General features: G+C 39.4%; 1 protein-coding gene across 9 annotated transcripts in view; it reads right to left on the bottom strand.

The window, feature by feature from the left end:
• Positions 1 to 4,744: 4,744 nt before the first annotated feature.
• The window catches only part of FNDC3B (fibronectin type III domain containing 3B), a 324,758-nt gene continuing 316,297 nt past the window's right edge, over positions 4,745 to 13,205 (bottom strand). For 8 of the 9 annotated variants that reach the window (XM_057738351.1, XM_057738346.1, XM_057738342.1 and 5 more), the window contains one exon: positions 4,745 to 8,263. In XM_057738351.1, coding sequence (XP_057594334.1) covers positions 7,952 to 8,263 — 312 coding nt within the window. In that variant the 3' untranslated portion in view covers positions 4,745 to 7,951. The remainder of the gene's footprint in view (positions 8,264 to 13,205) is intronic. The other variant, XM_057738341.1, reaches the window with a different exon arrangement.

The raw sequence follows: 13,205 nt of genomic DNA, 5'->3' as shown, positions 1-13,205 counted from the left end.
ATAACATTATTGAACCTTCAGGGTTCGGACTGTAACTTTAAAAAGCTAAGTCTTGTGAATATTCCTAAGTATTGAATGTGAAGATATGCCCCATAAGATGGGAAGGTATAAGCAGGTTTTTGAGGCTGGAAGGGATCAGCTACATGAACTTTCTAGTTCAGTTCAAGTTCTGACTTTGTGTGGGTTGTGATTTTTATTTCCACTCCTTTTCCCCTAAAATAACTCTTTTCACCTGCGGGGAAAAAAGGAATGTATTTGCAGATACTAACTTAAAACATGTGTTATGTTGCACAGGCTCGTTTGTCTTTGTAGGAGGCCGTGTTCCACTGCGCATTGTTCTCAAACTTGAGTCATTTGCTTATCAGCCCTGTGATTTCAGCCATATCTGAGTAGCACCTGCACTATTTACTTGTTCTGTTTCTTTTGTAAACTTAAGTATTCAATTCAATCTTACGTTTTTCTTTGATATGCTAGTTACAATTTTCCCTAGCCCAGATGACAAAAACTATGTAACTTAAAAGGTGTTGACAATAACCACTTAGTTATCTTGTATACCTCCTCACTTTGGGAAACAATGCTATAGTAGAAAATCATAAGCATTCAATGCCTCATGACTTCAAGAAATTGTGTTTACCCAAATTGAACACATTTCTCTTATAATCTGTTCAGAGAGAAAACAAAATCTGTATTGAAGAGTCCTAGGGGAGAAAAATTAAGAGCGTCTTTATTTGTCCTTTGGCTCAGAAAAGAGGGAGGAATTTTATTTCTTCTATATGGTTTTGTTTACCATAAAACTAATTTTTATTACACAATACATAAATGCATCTTTCATCTAAAAGGCAACATCTTACAGTTAAGACTAAAATCCTCTTTGATTATCACCTCCCCACTCCTCATTAGGGTATATCCAAGTTATGAACTCAGACTGTATCCTTCCAGACTTCTTTCTTTGCATCTGGCCACTAGAACATCTGTTGTGTTTCCTGGTCAGTTAAAGCTGCTCATAGATTTCCTTAAATGCCTTGAGCCGGTTGGTCTCGCTTGGCGAAGTCGAGGGGCTCTGTATGCTGGAGCGCACCTTCAGTGCACAGGGAAGTTACGACTGTGCCTTAACTGTCGCTCCCTGCCTGCACAAGGCCTGGAGATCAGTCAGAAGTGAGATCGGGGGCTCCTCAGGTCTTTGCTGTGCAAGCCCACAGCCCTGCCCATGCACACGGCCTTCTAGACCCCAGGAACTATTTCACAACAAGCTTTTAAAAGCCTCCAAGGACATCTCATTCTCCAGATCTTGAAATTTTGGGCCAGCTCTTTTTCGCCTCCACTGGCATTGCAGCCTCAAGTAGCTGCAGGGTTAAACAATTGCACTAAATATCTTTCAACAAATGCCCTGGCTGTAAGGCTTTCCTATAGAGTGACCAACCGGCCAATGGGGCTTTTCCAGAGAGCTGTGAGATAAGTTAAATAGTGACAGTGTGCTGGGGGTGAGTCACACTGAGGTGCTCCAAACCCAGTGTGCTCCCTCTAGTGGCTGCAGCACTGCTGGTTTTCAAGGCTAGGATGGAGCTAGGGGTGGGGTGGGGGGAGGGTGTGGTAAAACACCATAAAACCTGTGGTTCTTACCAAGGGTAAGATTGTTATAAGCATTTGGTTCATTTCTGGAGCTCTGAAAAAGTTTTCAGAACTTTTGGGGCAATTTTTTTTTTTTTTTTGCCGATGTTTTTGTTGCTTCTATGGAAAAGCAGATTTACAGATACCCTCACTCCATCATTCTTGGAAGTTCTGCCCTCTGTTTTCTCACTGTTGATGGAAATGAGGCCAAGGATTTTTCTTCTATTAGAAGAGACACCATCATCCACATCCATGCTGGGGATTTGGTGGGAAATGTGGTCAAGTGCAGAGCAAACGGCAACCAACAAGGACGGCTACTATTCACCCCGTTGATACCTACTGTTCCAGAACAAGACCTAGAGTTGCCAGGTCTCTCAAACTTCAGTGGAATCTGGAATCCCCGATTGTGGGAAATTTCCACAGTTTAACTTACTATTTTTAAAAAATCAAATTCCTGCACCCAAAATAACACACGGTGGCAAAAGCCTACAGTCTGGAGCAGAGAGTATCTTATGGCTCTCATCACTGGTATGTGAACTTCTGACCAGATCAGTCAACCGAATTCAACAAACCTTTTTTTTTTTTAGCTTCTGTTACGTGCCAGAGACTGTGCTGTGTGCCGCCGAGTTGAATGAGACTTGCTGCCCTTGGTACACGTTCCCTTCCCCCAACCTTTGAGACACTTAGTCTGGCAGTGGAGGTGGGAACTTTTTTTAGTTACCACCCTGAATAAAGGGTACTGATACACAGATTTAATTGTTGGTTTAATTAGCCCAAGGCAAAGTGTATAAAAGGGTCATTTTGCCTTCTCTCCGTAGAGGGAAGTATGTGTGTCTGTTTATACGCTCACCATGACTGGGGATAGGAAAAGGCTAAAATGAAAGTTGCATAAATCCTTTTTGAGGCAAAGGGCCAGAGAGCCAACGTCTACCCAGCGTGAACAGCACTGAATGCGGAAGCCCACGGATGCTTCTTTCTTGGCTTATCCACTCATATAGGAGAGCATAGCCTCAGTAGCTTCCTGGCAAAGGGTGCACAGGAGGCAAAGCTGTGAGAGCTCCAGTGTCTAAAAATGTCTTCAGGATACTTTACCCTTGACTGAGAGTAAGCAGGTGGGAAAGCTTTTTCTTTCAAAATCTTGACATACTTGCCTCACTGATTCCTTGCTCCCAGTGTTGCTACTGAGAAGTGTAAATCTACTCTGATTTCTGCTCCTTCCATGTGACCGACGTTTCAACGTGTTGGGGTGCTTCTCTTGGTCAGTGTGCCTTGGCAGAGGTCCCGTTTTCATCCATCGTGTGGAGCACCCTCGTGCCCTTTCACTCTGTAAACTCACATGTCTGATGATTTCCTCCTCTACATTTTCTATTCTTTCTGGAGTTCATATTATTTGGACATTGAATGTCCTGGTCTGATCCCAATCTATTTATCTTTCCATTTTTTTGCTCTATTTTTCACCTATTTTCTCAATTCCAGCTTCCAACTGTTCTGCTGAGTTTCTAATTTCCAAGACTGTTTCCATGTTCTTCATGTGTTCCTCTTCCATAGCATCCTATCCTTAGTCTACAGATGCCTAGTCTTTTCTCATCTCTCTGGAGATAGGGTTGTTTACTGAAGCTACTTCTCCCTTAGCCTCTGATTCTTCCAAGTTGTTGGCTCTGGACTTTCATTCATGTTAGCAGCTTTCATCAGATGTCAGATTACCTTTGGTTAAGCTAGAGGACCAAAAAGCTGGTAGAGGATTGTTGACTGAGAGAGTTTCACCTTAGGACAGTGGTTTTCGATCTTGGCTGTACGATGGAAATCACCTGGGGAGCTTTAAAAGACGTTAATACTCCAGAAATACTCATTTTATTGGTGTAGGGTCTGAACACAGGGATTTTGAAAAGCTCCCCAGGTGGTATTACTGTGTAGCCAAGACTGAGAAGTACCACCAAAGGGTGCTCTGGCTGAACCACTTCATCTTCAGGTGCGACTAACATTCTCTAAGTCCAGGGCCTATCTTACCTTTTCCTGTGGATAAACTTTCGGTTTCTGCAAGGGTGGAGGAGCAGTTGTCCAGCTGAAAGCAAGTAGCGGGGGATTTTATGGATGTAATGGTATTTTTAACAGCTTTCTACCAATACTATTTTAGGCTCCTCTTCCTCTTCCCCATCACTTTAAAGGGACATGCTACTGTCAGTTTTCGAACCTTCAGTGTATTCTGCACGTAAACTGAGCTGGTGCTCATTTTCTCCTGTTAAATGAGAATTCAGCTTTCTTCAGTTAGGTTTCCAAAATTCTGATGCTAACAATTCTCTCCCATTCTTCTGTGTTGAAAGTAGTTGTGACTTAAAAAAAAAAAAATCCTTTACTGTATTTTCCAGAGTGGGGTGTCCGGAGCATGCAAAATTTGATGTGCTCAACTTGTCACTTTTACCCAAAAGAATGCTTATCACCATTCTCTATGAGAAAGAGAGCTTTGAGTTATAAACCACCAGTTTCCCCATTCATTTTTCCCTCAGGGGAAAAAAAGACAGTAGGGATTCCCAGCAAAACAATCTAGACATCAGGGTGAAACCGTGACTATAGTAGGAATGCTACATTTTATTGCTGTTGTTGTTGTTGAATGAAACCTGGAGGAGGGAAGGAGGAGGTCAAAACTGTGTGAATCCCTCACGGAGAAGCAGCACCCAGGTGCTCATCGAAAAGCGGTAGCCCTGGAAGTAGACCTGGGCTATGGGGTCTGACATATAGATAAAATGTTAGACAAAGAGGTACTTTATCCACACAGACTCTGACCAAGAACTGGCAGCCCATGGGCCTTTACAGTCCACAATCCCATGTTGAGTGGCCCATTTAGGGAAATCTGGATTTGTAGGTTTTTTTGTTTTTGTTTTTTTTTAAATTGGGGTGTAGTTGCTTTACTTTTAAAACATCAGCCCATGTGACTGTGGGTGGCAATTCTCCAGGACCTCAGCCAGGAGGAGCAGGGTCACAGCCACCCCTTTATATGGTACAGCATGCACCCTGCACTATGCCACTTGCCTGGCCTCTAACACCATTTGAATTTACAACTTCTGGGATGTGGCTTAAACTTTTAAAAAGTAACAACAACAAAAGCAATTCTATTCATGGTAGAAGAACCCTACTTAAGTCAGAAAGAATTAAAACATTTATTGGGCATAAATATATTACATATACACTACAGATACAGTTAGGTATTACATATAGCATAGTATTTGCAAAATCTATACATTAAAATTGATATGGCAGTTTTAATACAATGTATATGAAATAGTCTAAAATTTACAATACAGGAAAAAGTATGATTATTTTTTTTTCCTCCTAAAGTTGAAAAGCTTGGAATGTATGTCCAACAGTGAGGTAAAACATTTTGTCTTTCAATTTAAAGAATTGTGCAAGGATAACATTCAGACATTCAATTAGGGCACTTTTCAATTTTGACAGGAATACTGAATTACTGTAGCCAACAAAACATGGTTAGAAAATGCTGACGTTTCAGGTTGATAAGAACAAGGCAGATAATAATGCAAAAAAATCTTTTAAAAAAGTTTTCTTTTTAAACAATTTCTTTGAGGACAAAGGGCAATTTTGCTTCACATGACTGGAATTTCTTGTGCCGGGGAGGAGTCTGACATACAGAGCATCAGAAAGCCACTCACTCGTTCCTACATGTTGCAAAAGGGCAGAGAGAGAAGGTTAACATAACACTTTATTTTACTGTTCATGTGTAATGGCAATATATATATAGTTATATATCAATATCACATATACATATTTGTGATAGAAAACAGTGCCAGATAGTGTGAGAACTTTTTGACTGCAGGGATTATAATGATACCAACTAATGGAGAGCGATAAAATAAAGTGCCATCAGCTAGTGTGTCACACACTCCAGCTTTCCGGTGGTTAAACAGACAGTATGAAAATCTCAAAGATCAAATATTCATAGCAATTTTGGCTTAAAGTATTATTTCATTAGAAAAATTCAACCAATTCAGAGAATTTCTTTATAGCAGCAGTTCTGAAGTGTTTCCAAAAAGGGACTTTTTTTTTTTCCTCCTGCAGACAGGGTTCTTGAATCTTCATTGCTTAAAAAATTGCCTTCTCCCCAAAACACCTGCATGAAATTGTTTCAGAAAATGCAGATGCAGTGTTACAGTGGATCACGATACACACTTAAATCGAGGGCTGAGTTTTGGAAGGCCAGAACTTTGGCAAAAATATATTTACCTTGATGCCATCAGTTTGCAAAGCTAATTAAACTAATTATTCTAGTCAATAACAAAATACAGAACTTTCTAGTACTTACTACATCAGTGTAGGCACACAGAATAATTCATTGATCTTAGCACTTTCTTTCAAGAGATGATTATGTTTTTCTTGGGTACATGTAAACGTTTCAATCACTGATAATGGATTTTTTTTTTTTTTGGCATTTAATGCACTAGATGCTCTCTATCTTTAAAAACACAAGAAAATGTCAGGAGAATGATAATACTACAGATGTTGCCAAGGAACAAGACTGACCTAAAATTACAAAAGTATAAAAACACACAAAAAAAAACATGCTACACGGGAAAATTAGTACATAAGTACATTTAAAAAATTTTACAATAAATAAAGATTGCACTGTAATTGGCATTTAAAGTACTGTATGCAGAATATAGTATAAATAAACCAAAAACAAAATAATGTTGGTTTCCCCATGACTTTGGTATGGGAATATTATAAGCTAGTACAGGATACTGCATTTTAAGACAAAATAGACCAAGCACAAAATAGCTATGATCAAGAAAAACGAAGTAGCAAAAATATACAAAAACAGAAGCAGGGGGATACACTGTGTCTGTTGCACCCTTTTGGAATATATTTGCACCTCCAACTCTTAAATGTCCCTGAGGTACGCGAACATTATGGACTTCATATAAATAATCCAATGACTTTGGGTTAAAATTGATTATCTCATGACTCAAAATAAACATGCAAGAGTAACACTTTGCACTCCAATAGCACCTATAGATCAAGGATCTCAAAGCACTTACAAACATTAGAATCCCCGTTTTATTTTTTATTTTTAATGCATGGGAAAACTGAGGCACAGAGAGGTAAAGTGACGTGTTCAGGTCACGCAGCAAGTTAGTGACAGATCCAGGGAGAGAATCTAGGCTCCTTAACCCCCAAACACCCTGTGCTTATTACCACCAAATACCATTCCCTCTCCACACATGGCCAGGTCAACCCCACAAAAACAGGAACTACACATTTAGATGACTCTTTTGGGCTTTATCAATTTTCATCTACCGTTAGATTAGTATTATGTGCACTGAATTAAGGTACTGAAATTCAATCACTTCATTGATACCTCAAAGAACAGCCCTAAAGGCAAATCTTTCAAAAATAATGAGCTGATGTGTAAGAAGATTGCTCACAATTAGTGTAAATCATGGACAATGGGCAGAGGCACTAAACTGTCACCAGTTCTCGTCATGTAATTCTGGTCGAACATAACCAAATATAATAACTCTAGCAATTAGATCAGAAGTAGTTATATACAAAGACAAACACGTTAAAGCAGCTTTTAAAATAGCTGAACAAGGAAACCACTAACTATTGCACAATGCCCTCGAAACGTCACTGCTATGAATTGTGGTAGAATCTACAATGCTCCGTACTTTATAGATGCATTTTGGTTACTTGATTTCTTAGACAGGCAGCTCATAGTGTTAAAATCATAAAAAATACAGATTATTAAAACATTTTAGATTAAAGTACACAGTTTGATTTCAATGAGCTAAACACAGTTAAATAACTGAGTGACAAAATGGTTGTTTAGGGCAGCCTTATCTGAGTGAACACATCTTCTGTATGTGGCTGTTGTGTGGTAATACTCTGACAACACTGAAATCCTAGCCCTGTAGCTACACACACTGTGATTCATGTTCACAGATTTAGATGATCAAGACACAAGAAGTGACAGGTGAATATAAATTACTAAACTGTAACATGGAAAAAAAAAATCAAAGGCTTGCAAAAGACATCAGTGAAAACAGGATAAAGGCAAATCTGAAAAATTTAAAAGAAAATGTAAGCTAGCTTTTGGTATCTGGTTTGCTGCTGCTGCTGCTTTTTTTTTTTTTTAAATCCAGTTTAATCTCTTCCTAGTTTTGCATTTCAAAAAGGTGCACCAAAACACGGATATTTCTTTCCTAGCTAAATCTGTAAAACAAGTATATAAATCAAAGAACAAAAGGGCTTAAAAAGGGAATATCTGAATAAATGTGTGTATTAAAATGTGTAGCATTAATTAAATTCATACCTCTAGTTTTGTTGGGTTTGTTTACTTCATTAAGAAGTACTGTAATATAAAGGCAAATAAAATGGACAAAGTTGCAAAGCCAACCACAATTAGGGCTGCAAACTGTTCATCAGTAGGCATCATGCTCTTCATTTTGGGATCATCTAAGCTCCCCATGTCCCCTGGAAGCATGACCTCACTTCGTTGTAGTACAAAAGCCGCAGAGGGGCTGAAAGCTCCGCTTAGCTCCTGAGAGGTGTCTAAACAGCGACGACACGCGCACACACGGAACCTATAGTCTGTGTTGGTCTGGAGGCCTGAGATTTGGAATGTGGCTTCTTCTCCCTTGTACACCTTCAAGAAAAAGAAAAGTCCTGGTCAATTAATTTATAACAACACTGTGGTCTCGTAAGTAATAATCGTGTAACACTGGGGGCCTTGTAGACCTGGCTTGGTTTATATGAACTCCATAACAACAAAGAGTACATGGAAGAGCACTTGTCCCAGTCTCTACTTCATCCGTGAAATATTCTCACCTACTGTGAATGAAATATAAATTCAGTGATTCTGATGTTGACATGAGACAAGGCACTGGCCAGAACTGCAGATGATACAAGTAATGATGATGTGTCTAGCTAAGTTTTAATAATTTAGGCTATAAATCAGCAGATGACTTAATTCTTACAAAGGGCTCTCTGATTGTGGCGCACAGAACTAACATTTTTTAATGCAAACGATTAAAAACAAATTATAGAAATAAAGTGTAAAGTCTCAGTTGAATGACTCTGACTACCGGCTACACCACGTAACAATACTCCATCAAGATAGCTCACCTCCACCCCTAAGGGGTAAACACTGTTCTGACTTCTCGTTCTGTCATTTGTTTCGCCTGCTCTAGAAGTTCATGCAAATACAATCAAACACTATGCACTCTCTTGTGCCTACGAGATTCATCCATGCTTTCGATTCAAGTAGTTGTTCCTTTTCCTAAAGAATATTCTATCATATGCCAATACTTTGATGTATCTATTTGCTTTTCGACAAGTATTTGCATTGTTTCTGGTTTGGAGTTTTTATATAGTAAGGGTACTATGAACATTTTTGTACATATCTTGAGGACTTAAAAGCTTCTGTTTCTCTCGGTGAATACCCAGGAGTAGAAGCGCTGGGTGTAAGTCTGTCTAACTGCGTGAGGAAGTTTTCCCAAGCACATCCCTGTGCGCTCCTGCCAGCTAAGCACGAGAGTTCCAGTTGCTCTACCCGCTCCCCAGTATTTGTTATTGTCAGCCATTCATATTTCAGTCATTCTCATGGGTGAGAAGGGGACCTCAGTTGCATTTCCCTGATGCCTGAGGGTGTTTCCCACCTTTCTCATGTACTTATTTGGTCACTGTGACGCGTCTGTTTTGCCCGTTTTTTAATTTGTTTGCTTTTATTTGTAGTGGCTCTTTATATAATCTGGATGTAAGTTCTGTGTGTTGTGAATATTCTCTCTCAATTCTGTGGCTTACCTAATCATTTCTTAGCAAATTTTTTGATGCAGTCCTATTTATCACAAATTAATATTTAATTTAATGGTCTATCTTTGTGTTTCCTGCCTGTTTAACCAGCCTGTCTTTTTCCACTAAGAATCTAGGATGTTTTCCTCCCCTTTGTTAATATAATCACCATGAGGCTTACTACTATGAGGACTTGAAATTTACTAGTTTTCTAAGAGATCATCAACCTCTGAGTTGATCGAAGATAATAGGTGTCTTTGAGGGAAGGTGGTGGAGGATCTCATGTCTTCGTCTATCAAAGTGGTACTGACCTTCAAAATACTTAGAGGCAATGATAATCACCTTAAAATTACCTAAAAATCCATGTCTTACATGAAATAGAGATAGGAAAAAGCTAGCTGGAACTCAACCAAATCAATAAAGAGATTTGGCTGATGAAATAAACAAGAAAGTAAAATTAACTGAACACTTTCTGGCTGAGTGGCACTGAGTTAGCCTCTGCAAAGTGCTTAAAACATGCCTGGTACATAAATAACTGCACAGGAAAAGTTAGCTACTACTACTACCACTACCACCACCACCACCGCTACTACCACTACCACTACCACTACTACTACTACTACTACTTAGAACTTAAAAACTACTCCAAATATTTTCTTAAAATACAGTGACTAAAAGTGATAGGGGCATTTTCAACCTAGTGACAGGCCACCTTAAGTAAAGCTGTGACTTTTGCCCGTTAATACAAATTCTCTAGAAAATACAGTATTTCCAACAATCTCAACTTTGTCTGAAACACTCACCAGCTAAAGAGAGTTAGTGGGACTCTACAACCAGACATTCAATGTTTCTAAAGCCTGACACGTAAACTTCTACAAGAAGCAGGACACTGTACCAGAGAACACAAGTGCACTGGCCACTCATTTACTGTTGAGCAAAATGAAAGACAGCAACAGGATGAGAGTTTAGAAAAGGGATCGGACTTCCAGTGTTCACTTGATATTCAGCCTTTCTAAGATTTTTCCTCCCTTAATTTCAAACTTTAGAAGTAGACTTTAAGAGTCTTATTGTACTTTTATTTAGCCCCAGAAAGCCAATTCTGTTTCTCTTATTTTCCAGACTCATCCTTGCTTTTGCTATTCCCTTTATAAGATTTGAAGCACGTTCCTCCTGGTGAGTTACTCTGTTTCTTTAAAGATTGTGGCATGTGTCTTAGCAACTGGGTTCCAGACAGAACTGGGCTGGAGCAACCAATAACAAAAGAGCTGTAAGAAAACCCCCAGTGATCCTGAGAGATCACTCCTTTCTCATAGCTCACGGTTCCAATGATGAGTTAGTTAAATGGATATTTTAAGATGAGTTCATTGTCATGGTAACTGCCCCAACCAGCACACAGCCAGCTATTCAGGAGTTCAGACTATACCGTGATAGCACTGTCTATGAATTATTTCCCAACACGTGGGTGGTCTCAGGAAAACAATGGTGTACATTTTCTTTTTCTTTAAAGAGACTTTTTCGTTGTGAATGTTCTTTACTTAATTTCCCAAATTTAGATGCTCAAGTTGGTATTTTCCGAGACAAATCTTTCCTTTGAAACTGCTGGGGCCGTTCATGAAGGGAATGACTTGCAACCTACGGGACCAGCATACTACCAGTCCTTCTGCCACCTGAGCTTTGGGTTCCTATCTGCAATGGCCCAGGTACACAATTCATTCTGACTCTATGGTGGTGGTAAGTTAATGTTGGGATGTTTATGGAGTTGGAGAAAAGCTGCCATCTAAGCCTTAGCTGCAAGATTTCTTGGTACACCTCTTTCATCAATTCTTTTGGAGGCCTCACCTCTTGAAATGTTTACCCTTATCAAAGGGTGAAATATTGTAGCTGCTGGAGCTCTTTTGTGCAACCCCAGGGAACTGGGTCTAGTCTGACTCGGTCGCTGGGAGGCACTGGGGAGATTCTTCTCAAGCACAGGAGCGAGAACTGGTGTGACCTTGGTTTGTGACACTGGGCAAGTAACAGCTTTGAGCCTTAGTTTTCTCATCTTTGACATGGGGATAGTAACAGTACCTAACTTAACCCTAAGGGGGATTGAATATTAAATGAAAAACTGTAAGTGAAAAATGCTCTGTGAAAGAAATATGACAGATAAGTCATCTTTATCAAATTTAATCCTCCTGATTACTCTGGCAGGTATTACTCCCATTTTAGAGATGAGAAAACTGAGGATCAGAGAGCTGTTAATTTCTTAAGGTCTCAGGCGAATAAGCATAGTGGCAGACACCAGACGAGATCCCACGCCAAACTCACACACCCCTCCTCACCACCAGACCTGCTCCGGCTGCACTGGTTCCATGTCCTTTGGTAGAACCCGTCTCTCCACTTTAGTCCTCATCTAATGACTACAGTGTGATACCAGGTCCACTTCTCTTGACCTTCTGACTTTGTCTTCCCAGGGAGTCCCACAACATCTTGGTGCTTCCATGAAACACTTCCAGATCACTCCACCCCGGGTCCCACTGCCCCAGAAGGAAAGCAGCAACCTGACCCAGTCTGTGCCAAGGAAAGACTTTGGCAGCATTTCTGTGATGTGGCCTCAATTTATGCCAAACAATGACCTCATGGCTGGAAACCACTTAATAACCTAAGCCCACAGATATCTGAGAGCCTTTTGGAAAGTAGATATAAATGTTCATTTATATCTAATATTAAATGATTTCTATGGTTTCCAAAATTTGCATGGCTAGCTCCTTCTAAGAAAGTTGGCTCAAAAGTATATTTAATTTCCCAGAAACCAAATTCATGGAATCTTGAACAGAGACTTTATATATTAATTTTGATGGCACTTCTCAACTCAACTCCTTAAAGATCCCTGAAAATATATTGATATTTTGAAAGGAAAGGAATGCTACTCTTTTCATACCATTAGGCAAAAAGCTCAGTGAAGGAAAAATGAATATCTAATGGAAGGGAACTTCCTTAATGACAAGTCCAATCAAAAGCTGGGCTTTAATTTGTAAATATGTTTTTCTTTTACCTATTCTTATTGTTTTAATTGGAAGAGCTCCACCTTTTCAAAGCATTGTCAACACAATGTTAACATTATCTTTAAAAAAAAATACATATGATAAATATATTGAGTGTAGGACTGTGTTCTATTATCTCCATAGCAACCAGCGCAATGGCTATAATAAAGCAGATGCTCAGTCAATGTTCTCTAATTAGAACCCTTAAATACTAGAGAGTAGATATGCTTATACTACACTGTTGGAAAAGAGAGGAAAATTACCAGAAACAAGTACATGTGAACAGTAAGTATCAGAACCCCCCCCCCCACAAAAAACCACAGGGTTTAGTACAGGTACAGCCATGATTATATAAAATGGAATCATTAACAATGAGTTGTTTTCAGAGTATTGATAGTCAACAATGCTTACTAAGCCTTCTGGATTAATTCCTAGCTAAGGAAAAATTAAAACAATGCCAATACTCCATTTCCAGAGGACTCTGGTTCCTGAGGTTTGGGTTAACTGATTTGTTTTTGTGTAAATAATCACAGCCACAGGATCACTAAATCAATAAGGTCATCTGGCCTGCAGCACAGCTGAGGTGACTTTTCATGGGACTGTGCCTCTCTCCACAGCAGGGCAGCAGGCCATGCCTCTTATCCCTTTGTTTTCATTCATTTTGACAGGGGCACCATTACGGGCTTTTCCTCCTGCCTCAACCCAATTTAAAAGGCATAGCTCCATTTGAGATTATCTTTATTGAAGTAACCAATCATAATATCACAGTAAGTA

The sequence above is a fragment of the Hippopotamus amphibius genome, chromosome 6 (genome assembly GCF_030028045.1).
Source record: "Hippopotamus amphibius kiboko isolate mHipAmp2 chromosome 6, mHipAmp2.hap2, whole genome shotgun sequence".
Taxonomy (NCBI): Eukaryota; Metazoa; Chordata; class Mammalia; order Artiodactyla; family Hippopotamidae; genus Hippopotamus; species Hippopotamus amphibius.
This window is presented reverse-complemented; position numbering and strand designations above follow the sequence as displayed.